General features: G+C 46.0%; 1 protein-coding gene across 1 annotated transcript in view; it reads right to left on the bottom strand.

Annotated features, from left to right (window-relative positions):
* The window catches only part of w (eye pigment precursor family transporter white), a gene marked incomplete at its 5' end in the record, with an annotated part of 41,190 nt that overhangs the window by 15,218 nt on the left and 5,972 nt on the right, over positions 1 to 20,000 (bottom strand). Inside the window, 2 exon segments of the mRNA XM_076176104.1 lie at positions 1,340 to 1,526; positions 4,685 to 4,923. Coding sequence (XP_076032219.1) covers positions 1,340 to 1,526; positions 4,685 to 4,923 — 426 coding nt within the window.

Raw genomic sequence — 20,000 nt, 5'->3', positions numbered from 1 at the left:
TGGCTACACCGCAGCCTGGTCAGATGAATTCTGTCCTCTGTCATCGACAGTTACCAGTGACCTGAAATGAAACCCTCAGTCCTGGTCACTGGCAACTGTCAGCACTGATAGTACAGACGATCCTCTACTTACGAACATTCGACTTACGAACTTTCAGATACAGGAACGAAGCCTCAAGCCGACTTTACCAGTTTCAAAGGTAAGAAATCCAATACTAAAGTGTTAGTATTACAATTACATTTTGTTTTAGGTATCATCAGTAATGTATTTTAGGATAAGAAAACATATATTGACTCTATATAATAGTTATGCACGTAGATTTGAGTATTTTTAGAATGATGTTGAATAACGACTTACGAACACTTCGAGTTACGAACGGGCATTTGGAACGTAACTTGTTCGTAAGCTGAGGCGTGTCTGTACTGGTTTTGTGACCTACCAGGGGGGTACAGATTCTTTGGCCGGTACTATAAACACCTTAGAGGGATCGCAGCCGCCGATGTTAAATGTTCCATTAATACCGGTACTGTCTACAAGTACTAAGGATACTGGTACTACTCCTATTAAAAGTACTGGTACTACTGGTATTGTGACAAGGGCAGCTCATGGGTGGCATAATGTGCGGGTCAGTATTTGGAGCAGGAATAGGATTAGGTTAGGATTGGGATTGAAGAAAGGGAGGTAGTGATGGAAAATTCTATTTCTAAAAGTATCAAGGGTGTGACTTTTGACTCCGTGAGATCGGAAACGAGTTCACTCTTGGGTGATGCAAGGGAGTAATGAGGACTTGGTGCTTGTTTAATACGTGTAGTATCTTAGGTCGTGAGTGCCTCTAGTTTCTTTGGTATAGTAAGTACTACTTGAGAACGAAGTATTTATTGATTGCACAACGTTTCGATTTTTGGAGATCTTTTGCAAGTACGAAGACGAAGACGACAACCTCTGAGGATATAAAAGCTTCGGGGAAGGGACGGGGGGAAAGGTCGTGGAAGGTCACATGCACCTTTCTCCACGAGGCTTTTGTGTACTCAGATGTTGCATTCTTCGTCTCTGTACTTGGGGGAAAAATCAGCGAGGCGTTGTACAACCATCAAAAGTTTCGAGGAAGGGAAGGGAGGAAAGGTCATGGACCTCTCTCTTATCCCTTCCATGAAGCTTTTGCGTACTCAGACATTCTTCGTCTCTGCATTCGAAAAGAAAGAGCAAAACGTTGTACAATCAACACAGACTTCGTTTCCAAATGAACACAAGAATAAAGGACACTGCAAGAAACCATAAGGCCTACACTAAGCACTACCAACCTAACGACAGCGGCCATCATGGAACACCTTAGACTTACCGGAGCGTTGACTTTGGCGTTTTCGATGGCCGCCTTCTCGATGCTAATGCCATCCTCAGATTTGGAGAACTCAGAGCAAATGGTGGCGATGGCTGTCCGGCAACCCTCTTCCTTGCCCGGCTGAATCGCCAGAGTCGAGATGAAGAAGTCTGCCGGATTGTAGTTGGCCGGACACGGGAGGCCGATCCTGTCCCAAAATGAAAATATAGTTATTTAGTTATTTAGTTAGGTCACCCGTAATAGTCCATTGCAGGACCGGTCTATCCCCTTAGGGACGCTACGGCCTCTGTACCTCACCATGGAGGCTCAATCCGGCTTGATAAGGTTGATGTGCGGTGAGAAGTGCGCGTAAAGTTGTCGTTCGTGTGTTGAAATGACTGTGGTTGTGGAGAGGAGTTGGAAAGCCATAAAATTAGTTTCCTCACTTACCGGGGATCGAACCCGGACCTTCCGCGTTCCGAGGCAGGAACGTTACCCACTGCTCCACCCAAATATGTATAGAGTTAATGGAAACAGATTACAGTACTTGCACCACGGGAAGCTGATGTCAAGTGACCAAATGGTCTCTTTTGAACATCCATCTCGTGGCACAGTTGTTAGTGCCCTAGGTTCGTGTTGGCCAAGGGCAATTAGTAATAAAGAATAAAAATATATGTACATAAAAGTTAAATAAATAAATGAATAGAGAAATAGATAATGAAAAATGGATAAATAAATAAGCAAATTAATTAATAGAAGCAAATAGATAAATAAGTGAATAGTCATAAAGATAGATAAACGATGAATAAAAAAATGAAAAAATAGCTAAATATACAAGTAGATAATTGACTAGAAAATAATAAAGAATAGATGAATTACAAAGAAACACATATAGTGTGTATATGTATATGAGTTAATTAACAATCTCCTTCACTAGGGCTCGAACCCTACTTGGTTGTTCCTTTTGTACGACCAAGTGTAGTACAGTGGTATAGCCCCTTTTTTGTGGTAAGTATTCGTACATCCAAAAGTTCGAGTCTCAGCGGCGGAGTTTGTTAATCTATTTGTCCTAACTTCACACAACGTGTATATATATGTACATGAATATGTATATCCAAAATACCAAATGAAAAGGAAAACACCACGGAGTCCAAGCGCTTTCGTGATATTTTCACATTATCAAGGAGTACAATAGAAAGTGTTCGGACTCCGTGTTTTCTTTTCTCTATTATACTCCTTGATAAAGTGAAAACATCACGAAAGCGCTCGTACTCCGTGTTTTTTCCCTGTTGTACTCCTTGATATGAAAATATCACGAAAGCGCTCGGACTCAGTTTTTTCTTTTCCCTGTTGTACTCCTTGATAAAGTGAAAAAATTACGAAAGCGCTTGGACTCAATGTTTTCTTTTCCTTGTTGTTCTCTTGTTCTCCTTGATAGTGAAAATATCACGAAAGCGCTGGGATTCCGTGTTTTCCTCTCCCTGTGGTATTCTGCATATTGTGAGTCACGTGTGTCTAGAGAAATTTGTGTATGTGTATATATATATATATATATATATATATATATATATATATATATATATATATACCATATACCAAGGCTTTTTCCCCCTTACCAGGGGGGTAGCCAAAAAGGACAAGGCACAAAAACATTCCCACCCATTTCATCCCCGAAAACACTCCACACCCCTCCACCCTCCCTCCCATCTTAGCACCTCCTAGATGACGGGTCATCCCTGCACCCTGTCTACTGCCCTGGGTCAGAAGCAGTGTCGCAGGACACAGCACATCCACAGCAAGGCCGCTTCATTAAATCGGCGACCCCCCCTCTCCGTCCCCCCATATAAAGGAGAGGACGGGGAGAAATCCCTTCGGGCTGCGTCAAAAAATTTTGCTCACACACACTACCTCACCCCCATTCCCCCGTCCAATCCACCTCATGCATCACATTTTCCATATACAACCATTCTCCATTCACCCCTGTCTTCTGTCCTCTCCCGTCCTTCCTCAACCGACATTCCCCTCTTCCCCAAAGCCCCCTTCACCCCATCCATCCATCTCATCCTAGGACGTCCCCTCATGTTCACTCCCTCCACATCTGCCTTCCATACCTCCTTTACTAGTCTTTCTTCACTCATTCTTTTCATGTGTCCAAACCATCCTAATACTCTTTCATCCACCCTATCTCCCAGCTCCCTTTCCACCCCTGTTCTCCTCCTCACTTCCTCACTTCCTCAGACACTTCATCTCAAACACATTCAAGTTCCTTCTCTCTTCCTCTCTCATGTTCCATGTTTCTGCTCCATACAGTGCTGTTGGCACAATCACTCTTTCATACAGTCTCCTCTTAGCATCCATTCCCAGATTCCTATTCCTCATTACACTTTTTAAACCCCCAAGGCATTTACTTGCTTCTCTCAATCTACATTCTACCTCCACCTTCACTCCACCCTTTTCTGCCACATTTGCACCCAAATATCTAAAACTATCCACTTCCTCCAGTTGCTCTCCCTTAATGCCCACTTCCAGATTACTGCCACTTTCACCCCTTGTACATCTCATCACCTTACTTTTACCCACATTTATCTTTAGCTTTCTTCTATCACATACTCTCCCAAACTCTGTCACCAGCTTCCTCAATCCCTCCTCCGATCCTGCCACAAGCGCAGTGTCGTCCACAAACAACAACTGGCTCACCTCCCACTTTTCTCCATTTACCATCTCCAATCCCTGACCCACCACCCATGCATTTACCTCTCGCACCACCCCATCCATGTATAAGTTGAAGAGCCAGGGTGACATAATGCATCCCTGACGAAGTCCCACCTTTATCTCAAACCACTCACTCTCTCCATTTCTAATCCTGACACAAGCTCTACTACTCTCATAAAAACTCTTGACAGCTCCCAGAAGCTTTCCTCCTATCCCGTATATCCGCATAACCTCCCACAGTGCCTTTCTGTCTACCCTGTCGTAAGCCTTTTCCAGATCCATAAAGGCCCAGAAAACATCCTTCCCCTTACCTATAGCTTTCTCACATATCTGTCTTACCACAAAGATCTGATCTACACAACCTCTACCTGTCCTAAACCCACACTGTTCCTCACCAATTACTCCCTCTGTTCCTCTCCTAATCCTCTCAATCAAGATCCTCCCATAAGCCCTCCCAACTACACTTAATATACTTAACAAGCTAATCCCTCTTAAACTACTACATTCACACTTGTCCCCCTTTCCCTTGTAAAGTGGAACTATACACGCACTCCTCCAGTCCTCCGGCACTCTACCTTCTCTCCAGCAATATATACATACATATATATATATATATATATATATATATATATATATATATATATATGACGTTACCTTCCGAAGAACTGGTATGCTGCATCGACCTCCCCTAGGAAAGCCACTCGCCCCTCAGCCATCAGGAGGACCCGGTCGAACATGGCGTAGACTTCGGAAGACGGCTGATGAATGGTCGAGAGAATTGTCTTGCCCTTCTCCGCCATATTCTTCATGACAGCCACCACGTTCTGGGCCATGAACGAGTCCAGCCCGGACGTAGGCTCGTCGCAGAACATGAGGGGAGGGTTGGTCAGGACCTGGAGGATGAGGAAGAGGAGGACGTTAGAGCGTCGCTACCTGCGGCGGAGGTCGAAGTGACGGCGGTTCGAACCCTACCGCCAGCGAGTTGGACCAAAGGTATGTTTCGTAAAATTCCACGAGGTGGATGTCGAGGTGAGGGAAGTTCGAAGTCCGCCGCAAGCGAGATGGACCAAGGGCATGGTTCATTCAGCTCCACGCTACAAAGTCCTTTGTAAGGGGAACCGCTTAGCCTCCTGATAGGAGGGAGTTCACGACGTTAAACCAAATCAATCAATCACTATAATTTTATTTATTCATTTATCTATTATTTATCTATTCATCTATTGCAAGCCCCGGGCTGTGCCCGTCCCGGCTTCATCAGGGTGCTCGGCTTCGTCTTTAGCGGCTTTCGGCAATTAGATGCTTTAGCGCAACGCGCGTTCTCACCCACTCACCCACCCACCACCACCACCACTACCATTACCACCACCACAACCACCAATACCTCCACCACAACCACCAATACCACCACCACAACCACCAATACCACCACCACAACCACCAATACCACCACCACAACCACCAATACCACCACCACAACCAACAATACCACCACCACAACCAACAATACCACCACCACAACAACAACAATAATAAAAATAATAATGATAATAATAATGATAAATCATCATCATCATCATTATCATTACCACCACCATCACCACCATCACTACCATCACTACCATCACCACCATCACCATCACCATCACCATCATTATCATCATCACCATTACCATCACCATCACCATCATCGTCATCATCATTACCCATGCAATATTTTCAGATTTCAATTATTTCTTCAAAATATTTTTTCATATACTATGATTTATCTGTTCAATTTACCTGTTTATCTTTTTATTTGTTTATTTGACCTATTTATCTATTATCTATTCATTATTTATCTATTCTATTCATCTATTCATACAAATATATAAATGTTTACTATTTGTATTTGGAGTAGTTTATTTCTAATCGTTCTTTTATCTGTCTACTTATTTTTCATTCATTGCTATTTGTATTTATCACTTTGAAGAGGAAGAGGAGGAGGAACAAGACGAAGAGGAAGAGGAAGGGGAAACGGTACAGGGAGAGGAGGAGGAAGTGGAAGAGGGAGAAGAGGAGGAGAAGAGGAGGAGGAGAAGAGGTAGAGAAAGAAGAGGAAGATGAAGAGGTAGAGAATAGAGAAAGAGGAGAAGAGGTAGAATAGGAGGAAGAGGAGGATGAGAAGGAGGAGGAGGAAGAGGAGAAGAGGTAGAGAAGGAGGAAAAGAGGTAGAGAAGGAGAAGAGTTAGAGGAGGAAGAGGAAGAGGAGAAGAGGTACAGGAGAAAGAGGAAGTAGGGGAAGAGGAAGGGGAGGAGGAGAATAGAGGAGGATGGGAAAGAGGAGAAGACGTAGATGAGGAGGAAGGGGTGAGGAAGAGGAGATGGGGAAGACAAAGAGGGGAGGAAGAGGTGAGGAAGAGGTGAGGAAGACGAAGAGGGGAGGAAGAGGTAGAGGAGGAGGAAGAGGTAGGAGGAGGAAGAGGTAGAGGAGGAGGAAGATGAAAAGGAAAAGGGGAGGAAAAGGATGTGAGGAAAAGGATGAGGTGAGGAAGACGAAGAGGGGAGGAAGAAGAAGAAGTGGGAGAGAAAGAGGGAAAGGACGAGGAGGAAGAGGGAAAGGACGAGGAGGAAGAGGAAGATTAAGAAGAGGAGAAGAGGTAAGGGAGGAGGAAGAGAAAGAGGTGAGGGAGAAAAGAGGAAAAGGTAGAGCTAGATGAGGAGGAAGAGGAATATTAAGAGGAAGAGGAGAGGAGAGGAAGAGGAAGAAGAAAAATAAGTAGAGGAAGAGGAGATGAAGAGGAAGAGAAGGAAGAGGGAGATGAAGAGGGAAGGAAAAGGTAGAGCTAGAGGAGGAGGAGGAGGAAGAGGAAGACAGAATAGGTATAGGTAGAGGAGAAAGAAGAGGAGGAAGAGGAGGAGGAGGAGGAGGAGGAAGAGGTAGAAGTAGAGGTTTAGGAGGAGGAGGAGGAGGAGGAGAAGGTGGAGGAGGAGGAAGAGGAGAAGGAAAAGGAGGAGAAGAATGAAGAGTAGTAGAGGTAGTAACAGGAGGAGGAGGAGGAGGAACACAAAGGAACACAAAGGAAGAACAAACAGCAGGCCTACTGGCCCTAACGAGGCTGTTTGTGTTTACTATACTAAGCTACAGTGAAGAAAACAGGGCAACTAGGCAATAGAAGATGAATTAATACTACTGCTACCACTATCCTATCCAATTACAATCAGATGCCGGGCTGTCAGATCTTTCATTGCAAAAGATAATATTTTATTTGCGGATTAGAATCCAAGTATTTATCCAAGCGGTTTTTAAATGTTGTTATTGTGCTACTTTCAATGACGGTGGAAGGTAACGAATTCTACACATTAACAACCCGATTAAAGAAGAAGTGCTTACTTTAATTCGAGGAAAACCTTTTACCAATTACTTTAAAATCGTGACGTCTTCTTGTATTTGATTGGTCTAATGAGAAGTAAACTTCGACATTGATGTTGGCAAAGCCTTTGAACATTTTAAAAGCCTCGATTAAATCTCCTCGCATTATCCTTTTTGAAAGTGAGAATAAATTTAGACTTTTAAGTCTTTCTTCATACGGCAGATTTCTCAGCCATGGTATCATTTAGTCACTCTCCGTTGCACTCTTTCTAGTTTATTAATATCTTTCTTGTAGTATGGGAACCAAAATTGTATACAATATTCGAGATGGGGACGGACCAAGGAATTATAAACTTTTAGCAATATATTTTCTTATTTATTTTCGAAGACTCTTACGATAAAGCCAACCGATTTATTTGCTGTTTTAACAACTTCTGAGCAATGTTGATTTGGCTTCAAGTCATTTGATATTAAAACTCCTAGATATTTGTCTTTAGTTACTGAATCCAGTATTTCGCCATTCATTTGGTATTGGATGTGATCATTGTTACTTCCAATATACATGACTCTACATTTGTTAACGTCAAATTTCATTTGCCACTTGCTAGCCCAGCTTGATAATCTGTCTAGATCGGGTTGCAGAGTTTCTTTCTCCTTGGTGGTTGTTACTTTACCGGTAATTTTTGTGGCATCAGCAAATTTTAATACTTTGCAGAGGAGGCCGTCGTCTAGATCATTTACATATATAAAGAGGAGGGAGAGGAGGAGGAGGAAGAGGAGGGTGGAGGAGGAGGAGGGTGGAGGAGGAGGAGGGTGGAGGAGGAGAGGAGGAAGAGGAGGGGGAGGAGGGGGAGGAGGAGGAGGAGGGGAGGAGGAGGAGGTGGAGGAAGAGGAGGCGGAGGAGGAGCAGGGGGAAGAAGAGGAGGGGAGGAGGAGGAGCAGGAGGAGGAGGAGGAGGAGAAGGAGGAAAAGGAGAGGGAAAAGGAGAAGGAGAAGGAGGAGAAGAAGAAGGAGGAGAAGGAGGAGAAGAAGGAGAAGAAGGAGAAGAAGGAGAAGAAGGAGAAGAAGGAGAAGAAGGAGAAGGAGAAGGAGAAGGAGAAGGAGAAGGAGAAGGAGGAAAAGGAAAAGGAAAAGGAGAAGGAGAAGGAGAAGGAGAAGGAGAAGCAGAAGGAGGAGGAGGAGGAGGAGAAGGAGAAGGAACACAAAGGAACACAAAGGAAGAACAAACAACAGCAGGCCTACTGGCCCTAACGAGGCTGTTTGTGTTAACTAAACTACATTACAGTTAAGGAAACAGGGCAACTAGGCGATAGAAGATGAACTAACACTACTGCTATCACTATCCTATCCAATTAATCCAATTGCGATTAAATGTCTGGTTGTCATATCATTTATTGCAAGGGATAATATTTTATTTGCGGATTAGATTCCAAGTATTTATCTAAGCGATTTTTAAATGTTGTTATCGTGTTACTTTCAACGACAGTGGAAGGTAGCGAATTCCACACGTTAACAACCCGGTTAAAGAAGAAGTGTTTATTTTCGTTCGTAGAGAATCTTTTACCAATTACTTTGAAATCGTGGCGTCTTCTTGTATTTGATTGGTCTAATAAGAAGTAATCTTTGACATTAATGTTGTCAAAGCCTTTGAACATTTTAAAAACCTCAATCAAATCTCCTCGCATTCTTCTTTTTGAGAGGGAGAATAAGTTTAGATTTTTTAGTCTTTCTTCATACGGCAGATTTCTCAGCCTTGGTATCATTTTGGTCACTCTCCGTTGTACTCTTTCTAGTTTGTTAATATCTTTCTGGTAGTATGGGGACCAAAATTGTACACAGTATTCGAGATGGGGACGGACCAAGGAATTATAGAGGTTTAGCAATATTTTTTCTGATTTATTTTCGAAGACTCTTCCGATGAAGCCAACTAATTTGTTTGCTGTTTTAACAACTTCTGAGCAATGTTGACTTGGCTTCAAGTCATTTGATATTAAGACTCCTAGGTCTTTTTCTTTAGTTACTGAATCCAGTATTTCGCCATTCATTTGGTATTGGATGTGATCATTGTTACCTCCAATGTGCATGACTTTACATTTGTTAACGTTAAATTTCATTTGCCACTTGCTAGCCCATCTTGATAATTTATCTAGATCGGATTGTAGAGTTTCTTTCTCTTTGGTGGTTGTTACTTTACCGGCAATTTTTGTGTCATCAGCAAATTTTGATACTTTGCAGAGGAGGCCGTCATCTAGATCATTTATATATATTAAGAACAAGACGGGTCCCAAAACTGATCCTTGCGGTACGCCACTTTTAACGTCGAGCCAGCTAGATGATGCCCCGTTAATTACGACCCTCTGTTTTCGCTCTGAGAGCCAATCTTTGATCCAGTTGTGGATATTGCCAGAAATACTGTGCATTTTTAATTTGTCGAGCAATCGTTTGTGGGGGACTTTATCGAATGCCTTCTGAAAATCTAGATAGATTATATCAACAGATCTACATTCCTCGTATGTGTTAAAGACGTCGTGAAAGAAGCCAAGGAGATTAGTTAGACATGAGCGTTGGCTACGGAAGCCATGTTGCGAATCTTTCATAATCTTATTTTCTTCTAAAAATTGTACACTGTCACGGATAATTGTCTCTAGCAGTTTGCACACAATCGAAGTCAGGCTAATCGGTCTGTAGTTGCCTGGTTTTGATTTGTCCCCTTTCTTGAATATTGGTGTTACGTTAGCACGTTTCCAATCTGATGGGACTTTACCGAGTGCTAATGATCTGTTGAAGAGGATGCACAAGGGTTTACTGATTTGATTTTTGACTTCTTGCAGAATTCTAGGTGAAATTTTGTCAGGTCCCGGGGCTTTATTTATTTTGAGCTTATCAATCACTTGTACGACATCCCTTTCTTTAATTATGAGTTGATTTAAAACATTTTGGCACATTTTATGTTCTGGTGGCTGATACACTGAGCAATCTTCGTCTGTGAAGACGGATGCAAAAAAAATATTAAGGATTGAGGCCATCTCATTTTCATCATCCGTATGTTTTCCTTCATCGTCATTTAATGGTCCAATGCCGCAGGTAAGCGTTTTCTTCTTATTCGCATAACTATAAAATTCTTTAGGGTTCGACTTGCTTGCCTCAGCAATATACTCTTCAAGATCTTTCTTACTACGCTTTATCAGTGTTTTTGTTTCGCGGCGAATTCTGTCCAGTGTTAGTTTATCGTCTTGGCTTTTAGTTGATAAATACTTTTTGTACGCACTCTTTTTACGAGAGAGGTTGTTACTAATTTCCCTGTTCCACCACTTTGGTTTACTTGTTGCCGGACATCTCTCACGATAGGGAACACAGAGATTTACAGCATTGTTTAGGTCCTTGGTGAAGTTTTCCCACGCTTTATCAATATCAGTCTTGTTCGAAGTTGTACTCCAGTCTAAGTTTTCTAGTAATGATCGGAGTCTATTGAAATTAGCTCTACGGAAGTCGGGTACTTTTTCTTTGCTGGTCTTAGATAAACTGGCTTCCATTTTAATTTTGAATGTGATGGTACGATGATCGCTAGTGCTGAATATTGGACCGACATTTACTCCTTGTACAAGATTTTCTGTTGTAGAGAATATTAGGTCAAGAATATTGTCTCCTCGGGTAGGGCTGTTTACGCCTTGGTGGAAGCCACTTTCCAGTAAGTTACTATACAAGTTTCGTCCTGTATGCGAACTCAAACCTTCACCCCATCTCTTCACCGGTAAGTTAAAGTCTCCCATGATGACTGTCTCGCAGCGTTGGTTAGTTTCTACGATTAAATCGAATAATTTTTCGTCATTTACTAATAGCTGACCCGGTGGTCTATAAACAAGTCCAATTATTACTTTAGATTTACTCCAATTGGTTCTTATTTCAACAAACAATATATCAACATTTGTTACTGTTTCCGTTTTTAACAGTGATGGTTGGAGGGAGTTATGGACATACAAGATTACTCCACCACCTATTCTATTTTATCTTTCGCAGCTGAAAATTATGTAGCCTGACAAACAGTATTCCGCTATAAAATCTCGACTTGACGTGTCCAACCATGTCTCTGTTACTCCTATCACGTGATAATTACCTGTCGCTCCGAGAATCTCTAGATCTTCGAACTTGTTTCGTACGCTGCGAGCATTAACGTAACATAGAATGATATCTGCCACTTTTCTGTTTTGCTCTATTACGGGGGTGTTGATGGGGGCTCCGCTGAGGAGTTTTTTCTTCTGATGTCGGTCAGGTTGTTGTTGAGCAGCCTACCTAACCTCGCTGCTCCGGCCACATTCAAGTGGAGACCGTCTTCCTCAAAAAGAATTTTATCGAAGTAGAAGTTGTCCCAGAAATTGACAAAGTGTACTTTTTCTTTTTCACAGAGGGTTTTTACTCTGTTGTTCGTACTGAATGCTTTGTTGTAGAATCTATGTCGAAATATTTTCCCCTTCCCTGGAATCTGGGAAGGATCCCTGAGATGACAAGGTTTTTCTCGGGAACCTTTTCTTTATATTTCCTGATTGTAGAAGGTAGAGGAGGAGGAGGAGGAGGAGGAGGAGGAGGAGGAGGAATGGAGGAGGAATGGAGGAGGAGGAGGAGGAGGAGGAGAAGGAGGAATGGAGGAGGAATGGAGGAGGAGGAGGAGGAGGAGGAATAGGAGGGAAGGAGGAAGAGGAGGAGGAGCTTGAACAAGAATAGGAGGAGCTAGAAGGTGAGCAGGATGGGGAGCGGGGGGGTTAATGCTTAAGTTGTTTATACAATCTCTCCCAACCTACCTCAAGGAGACTCTTCTTAAACAGGCCCAGCAAACCCCCCCTCCCCATTCCCCCCCCCCCGATTCCAAGTCCCCCATTCCCTCGTTCTTAGCCTCCCCTCCCCTCCCCTCCCGCCTTCCTAGTTGGGGCATCCAACAGAGGTTTTTTCTATACCGTTCTATACCGCCACCCTCTACGGACCATAGTCACGCAGCATTTGTGTTGTTGTTTGGTGACCCGTCTTAATTCAGAGAGAGATACTGATCATTTCTGCCTTTTTACTGATACTCCCCTCTTCTCTCTCTCTCTCTCTCTCTCTCTCTCTCTCTCTCTCTCTCTCTCTCTCTCTCTCTCTCTCTCTCTCTCTCTCTCTCTCTCTCTCTCTCTCTCTCTCCCTCCCCTACCCCCGCCTCCCTCTCTCTCTCACTCTCCCTCCCCTACCCCCGCCTCCCTCTCTCTCTCTCTCTTTCCCTCTCCCTCTCTCTCTCTCTCTTTCCCTCTCCCTCTCTCTCTCTCTCTCTCTCTCTCTTTCTCTCCTTAACCGCCTGCACGGTTCCACCTCTTGGGCTTGGGGTTGTCCATAGTAATAGAGAATCTGCTTCAAAGAGCACTTAATCAACCGGCCCAACGAGTTCTGGGGAGGCTAAGGTGACAGCGTCTCAGTCGTGAGACAACCGCTCCCCCCCCCCCTAACCCCAAAAGTTGGGGACCAAAAGACACAGAAGCACACACACCCCTGCCACCCCCTCTTCAGCAGGTGGCACCCAGGTAAGTAGCACAACCCTTTTTAACACCAACGCACTTTCACCTTTCTCCTGTACCGAGAGGTAATTCTTCTCCAACCATCCCTCTTCTCATACTATTAGAAGGAGATGTAGAGAGCAATCCAGGGTTCATCACAAAATACATCAGTCCAACATACTCCAAACCCATCATCTCGAGCCGACAGACAAAGGGATCAGTTCAGTGCAAAAACTGGGCCCGTCTCACATATACAACACTTGCTGACAGAAAACAATGCGCAAATATCTGGACCTGTTCTGCTTGCCCACCTGTAACTCTACTCCCACCATCCCATCCTTGCCCACACTCGTGGCGCAGTTGGTAGAGTTCCCGGCTGTCACTACGGCGGTCCGGGTTCGAATCCAGCTCAGGGTTGAAATAATTTTAGTATCGCTACGCAGCGGGTTGTTACTCCAACTCTCGTGGGGGGAGGAGTTGGATATGCGTGTACGTGTAGGGTCACAACATTACCCATAGATCTGTCATATGAGCTCTCTTTCGGGAGGGAAATAGCTGTCGATCATAAGTCCAACACGTGATCCAAGACCATGGTGAATCACACCCACACCCTTGTTATCCCCTTCCCCCCATCCTCCTCCCCAAACGCTTCTCTTCCTCCTTCTGACCCTGATTCTAATCCTCCCCTACCAGTAACCCAACCCCGTAGAGCAACCTACAACATGTACAAAACACACAACATCAGCATCCTTCAACGTAATACTGATGGCATAAAAAACATGAATTCAAACACTTCCTCTAACAATACAACATACACATTGGCATCATACAAGAAACAAAACTACAACACTCCCAAAAAATACACCCACATGTCATAATTTCATCACCATCAGACACGACAGGATCGACGGCAACGGCGATGGACTCATCACCCTGATCCACCAGTCCATCAGTTTCGTGGACTCAAGTGCCACCACCAAAACACTAGACAACACCACGAAAACCTTATTAATCCAAATCCGAACAGGTAACATATACACAGTTATAGTAGCTCACATGCAATCCCCACCCATCATCGCCCACAGTTTCAAATAATTTTAGGTCGCCTTCCCTCAACCAAGTTGCCACCATCCCCAACCTTAGCGACTTCAACGCAAAGTTGTCGGCCTCGTATGTCAACAACCATGGCTCACTGGCTATTTTGAACGACATTCATAAGCACACACATAGCCCCCATCAAGTTCTCTACACCCCTTCCTCTCCTGACATCACCTGTTTTCCAACAATCCCAACAAGTTCATAGAAAGTGGTCGGAGCCCTTGGATCCGACCACCTTCCAATCATCACTACCAGAACACGATGCATTCCAGTTAGCCACAGACACATGTACACCAATTACAAGAGAGCAATTTGGAGAGCTTGCACTGAAGAGACAGAACAACAATTTGAGATAAAACAGAGCAACATAGACGTAGACCGCCGTGCAAAACTTCAATACAGTCATACAAAACGCAGACAGGAAATATATCCCCAGAGACAACAGAAAATCACACGACCGAAACTTCACACCAGAAATCCAAGGCCTCATCAGACAACGCGACACACTTAAACACAATACCCCCACACATATCCCTCAGAACATAAGACAAAATGCAAGTACTAAACACTGAGATCAACAACAAAATAAATGAAGTAAAAACACAAAATTAGCAAACATTTTTCAGCACAATCACGAAACAAACACCAGAAAAATATACAAGACACTCAACAGTCTTACACTATCCAACAGTAATGCAACAAACTCTCACACAGCAATAATCATGACAAGTCATGTTACCTTCCAACAGAACACAACACTCGTAAATCATTTTGCAGACATATCATCTCACTCCTCATTCTGACGACCGACGGACCATTCGACGTAAGAAATACTCCCCCACAGACCCAGACTAGGCACCCTTCTTAGACAAACATACGAAGCATATAATCTATAACCTCAACCACCCATCTACCTGTCGTCCTAACAACATAAGTAACGTCCACCACTTAAAGCACAATGGACCATAAGATATACAAGCACTCACCAACATTGCAAACTTGCAAACTTCAGCTATTCACACACCATACCCGACATCTGGAAGCAATGGAAAATTATCGCCGACGAAGATCCATCAGTTACAGCATCACACCGCCCAATCACACTTCTCTTCACCTCCTCCAAAGTCACAGTACACCTCATACTACAACTGAATCACAACGTTGTTTTAGGTCACTACACTCCACAAACACTCTTCTGACAAACCTCACACATATTTTTTTATGGCCCCCCACACAGAACACTTCCCATGAGAACAAGAATAATGATAATAATAATAAGAAGAAGAATAAGAATAAGAGTAACGGAAATGATAAAATAATAACGATGATAAGAAGAAGAATAAGAAGAATAAGGAGACGGGACTGCTCGGACAGACAGTCTAGGGAAGACCACCACCACCACCACCAACCGGTCCTTCTCCAGCAGGTTACTCATTATAATAATAACACTAATCATCTCGGCTACGGTCGTGGTGCTCTTTTTCTCTCTCTCTCGAAGAAGAAGACGTTTGTGTTATCAGTGCCCACCCCTATCTCTTTCTTATTTACCATCTATGGGCTATTTTTTTTTTTTTTCTTTTGTATGGTCTGTATAGAATAGAGGAAGCTGTATAGTGAAACAAATATACCTTTTTTTGGGGGGGGTGGGATTATAACAACAATTTGAATCAATTCTATGACATGTGGCAACAGCGCTTTTTCCCCGCCATGATGCCACGCCGAGGAGGTATCACAGGGGAGACAGGTGGGATGGGGGATAGGTAATCGTTGTTATAACCGTAAGAATGTGATATGCATTGTACTAGACAACTTCCTTTACCATATACATAATACATGGAAAAAATAAAAAAACACATTGATGAGAAATAAAAGAGAGGCATGTACTAAGGTCGATTTGGCAACATGGCTCTCGACGTATGCCACACCATAAATGGACTCCTTGGAGCGCGCGGACTATAGTGTAAGACTATTTCTATGTCACTGGCTCAAAAAGGTAAAGAGAGGAGATCAGTCGCCGGTTGTTAGATCTCCTAATGTGAAGAGATGGAAGAAATTCAATCTTGTTCCGGTCCGAGGATCGAGTGTCAGCCCCTCAGGGATGCACTTCCAGATGCAGATGAGGATGCAGGGAGACGATTCTCTCTGACGTCTGAATAAAATCGCCTGGATCGATCCCGTCCCAGCTGGGGGGGGGGGCGGTCTCGACCCGGGAGGGACTTCTTTCAGGCCAGGGTTCCGTTCTGGCGAGTCTACTGTCGACCTAATAAGACACATCCCCTTCTCCCCACTCCCACCTGTCCACCTTCCCTCCCCCTCCGTCCCCCTCCCCTTCTATCCTCCCCCTCCAGCCCCCCTCTCTCTCCCCCTCCCCTTCCCTATAGAACCAGTTCTTTCATCATGGCAAGGTCCTCGAAACGTTCAAGGGTGCAATTGATGGGCTAGTGTGATTGGAGAGCTGATTGGGCTGATGGGATCTGATGGTATTGATGGGGGCTGATGGAGGCTGAGGGGGACTGATGGGGGCTGATGGAGGCTGAGGGGGGCTGAGGGGGACTGATGGGAGCTGATGGGGCTGATGGAGGCTGAGGGGGACTGAGGGGAACTGATGGGTGCTGATTGGGGCTGATGGAGGCTGATAGGGGCTGATGGGACTGATGGGGCTGATGGGGGCTGATGGGACTGATGGGGCTGAGGGGGCTGAGGGGGGCTGATGAGACTGATGGGGGCTGATGGGGTTAATGGGGGCTGATGGGGGATGAGGGGGCTGGTGGGGGCTGAGGGGGTTAATGCGGGCTGAGGGGGCTGAGGGGGCTGATGGGGCTGAGGGGGCTGATGGGGGCTGAGGGGGACTGATGAGGGCTGATGGGGGCTGAGGAGGGCTGAGGGGGCTGATAGAGCTGATGGAGGCTGATAGAGGCTGAGGGGGCTGATGGGGTTAATGGGTGCTGATGGGGCTGAGGGGGGCTGAGGGGGACTGATTGGGGCTGATGGGGGCTGATTGGGGCTAATGGGGGCTGATGGGATTGATGGGGCTGATGGGACTGATGGAGGCTGAGGGGGAATGAGGGGGACTGGTGGGGGCTGAGGGGGGCTGAGGGGGTTAGTGGGGGCTGAGGGGGCTCATGGGGGCTGATGGGACTGATGGAGGCTGATGGGGGCTGATGGGACTAATGGGGCTGATGGGGGCTGATGGGACTGATGGGGCTAAGGGAGCTGAGGGGGCTGATGGGGTCTGATGGGGCTGATGGGGGCTGAGTAGACAGCTATAACTGATGGGGGCTGATGGGGGCTGATGGGACTGATGGGGCTGATGGGACTGATGGGGATGATGGGACTGATAGGACTGATGGGGCTGATGGGGCTGATGGGGCTGATGGGGGCTGATGGGGCTGATGGGGCTGATGGGGGCTGATGAGACTGATGGGGGCTGAGAGGGCTGATGGGGCTGAGGGGACTGATGGGGGCTGAGGGGGACTAATAGGGGCTGATGGGGGGCTGATGGGACTGATAGGGCTGATGGGACTAATGGAGGATGAGGGGAGTGAGGGGGACTGGTGGGGGCTGAGGGGGTTAGTGGGGGCTGAGGGGACTGATGGGGGCTGAGGGGGACTGATGGGGGCTGAGGGGGGCTGATGGGGGCTGATGGGGGCTGATGGGACTGATGGGGCTGATGGGGTTGATGGAGCCTGATGGGGTCTGATAGGACTGATGGGGCTGATGGGGCTGGGGCGGATGGGACGGAGGGGGCTGTGTGGGCTGAGGGGTCTGATGGGGTCTGATGGGGCTGATGGGGGCTGAGTAGACAACTATAACTAACTTTTATCTTGATGGGACTGATGGAGGCTGAGGGGGAATGAGGGGGACTGGTGGGGGCTGAGGGGGTTAGTGGGGGCTGAGGGGGCTGATGGGGGCTGATGGGACTGATGGAGGCTGATGGGGGCTGATGGGACTAATGGGGCTGATGGGACTGATGGGGCTAAGGGAGCTGAGGGGGCTGATGGGGTCTGATGGGGCTGATGGGGGCTGAGTAGACAGCTATAACTGATGGGGGCTGATGGGGGCTGAGAGGGCTGATGGGACTGATGGGGCTGATGGGGCTGATGGGACTGATGGGGATGATGGGACTGATGGGGCTGATGGGGGCTGATGGGACTGATAGGACTGATGGGGCTGATGGGGCTGATGGGGGCTGATGGGGCTGATGGGGGCTGATGAGACTGATGGGGGCTGAGAGGGCTGATGGGGCTGAGGGGACTGATGGGGGCTGAGGGGGACTAATAGGGGCTGATGGGGGCTGATGGGACTGATAGGGCTGATGGGACTGATGGAGGATGAGGGGAGTGAGGGGGACTGGTGGGGGCTGAGGGGGTTAGTGGGGGGCTGAGGGGGCTGATGGGGGCTGAGGGGGCTGATGGGGGCTGAGGGGGACTGATGGGGGCTGATGGGGGCTGAGAGGGACTGATGGGGGCTGATGGGGGCTGATGGGGGCTGATGGGACTGATGGGGCTGATGGAGGCTGATGGGGGCTGATAGGACTGATGGGGCTGATGGGGGCTGATGGGACTGATGGGGCTGAGTGGGCTGAGGGGTCTGATGGGGTCTGATGGGGCTGATGGGGGCTGAGTAGACAACTATAACTAACTTTTATCTTGAAAGATGACCTTAACGTGGAGGAGGAGGAGGAAGAGGAGAAGGAGGAGAAGGTGAAGGAGGAAGAAAAGGAAGAGGAGGGAGAGGTGGAGGAAGAGGAGGAAGTGGAGGATGAAGAGGAGTCTGATGGAGAGGAGGGGAGGAGGTGGAAGAGGAGGTGGAAGAGGAGGAGGAAGAAGAGGAGGATGAATAGGGGGACAAAGAGGAGGAGGACAAAGCAGAACAAAGAAGAAACGGAGGACGAAGAAGAGGAAGAAGAAAAAGAATAGGAAAATGAAAAAGAAGAAAATGTAGAAGTGGAAAGTTTAGAGGAGGAAAAGGAAGAGGAGGAAAACGAAGAAGAGAAAGAAGATGAGGAAGAAAAAGATAAAGATGAGGAAGAGAAAGATGAAGATGAGGAAGATGAAAGGAGGCGAAAGACATAGAAGAGGAGGAAAATGAAGAAGACCAAGAATACAAACAAGAAAACGAAGAAGACGAGGACAAAGAAGAGGAGGAAAACGAAGACGGAGACATAGAAGAGGAGGACGAAGAGAAGGAAAAGGACGAAGCAGAAGACGACGAAGAAGAAGGGGAGGATAAGGAGGAAGAGGAGGAAGAGGAGGAAGAGGAAGAGGAGGAAGACGAGAAAGAAGAAGAGGAGGAAAACGAGAAAGAAGAAGAAGAGGAAGAAGAGAAGGAAGAAAAGGAGGAAGAAGAGGAGGAAGAAGAGGAGGAAGAAGAGGAGGAAGAACAGGAGGAAGAAGAGGAGGAAGAAGAGGAGGAAGAAGAGGAGGAACACGAGGAGGAACAGGAGGAGGGGAAGAAGAGGAAGAGAAGGAGGAAGAGAACGAAGAGGAGGAACAGGAAGAGGAGGAAGAAGAGGAGGAGAAGGAAGAGAAAGAAGTGGAGGAACAGGAAGAGGAGGAAGAGGAAAAAGTGGAGGAACAGGAAAAGGAGGAAGAAGAGGAAGAAAATGAAGAGGAGGAGGAAGAGAAGGAGGAGGAGGAGGAGGAAAAAGAAGAGAAGGAAGAATAGGAAAAAGAGATGGAAGAAGAGGAGGAGGAAGAGGAGGAAGAAGAGAACGAAAAGGAGGAAGAGGAGGAAAAGGAGGAAGAAGAGGAGGAAAAAGAGGAGGTAAAGGAGGAAAAAGAGGAGGAAAAAGAGGAAGAAAAAGAAGACGAGGATAAGGAAAAAGAGGAAGAAAAGGAGAAAGATGATAAGGAGAAGGAGGAGAAAGAAGAGAAAAAAGGAGAAAAAAGGAGAAAAAAGAGAAGAAGAAGAAGAAGAAGAAGAAGAAGAAGAAGAAGAAGAAGAAGAAGAAGAAGAAGAAGAAGAAGAAGAAGAAGAAGAAGAAGAAGAAGAAGAAGAAGAAGAA

This window comes from Oratosquilla oratoria, chromosome 38, assembly GCF_046742065.1.
Source record: "Oratosquilla oratoria isolate Oo_2021 chromosome 38, ASM4674206v1, whole genome shotgun sequence".
Taxonomy (NCBI): Eukaryota; Metazoa; Arthropoda; class Malacostraca; order Stomatopoda; family Squillidae; genus Oratosquilla; species Oratosquilla oratoria.
This window is presented reverse-complemented; position numbering and strand designations above follow the sequence as displayed.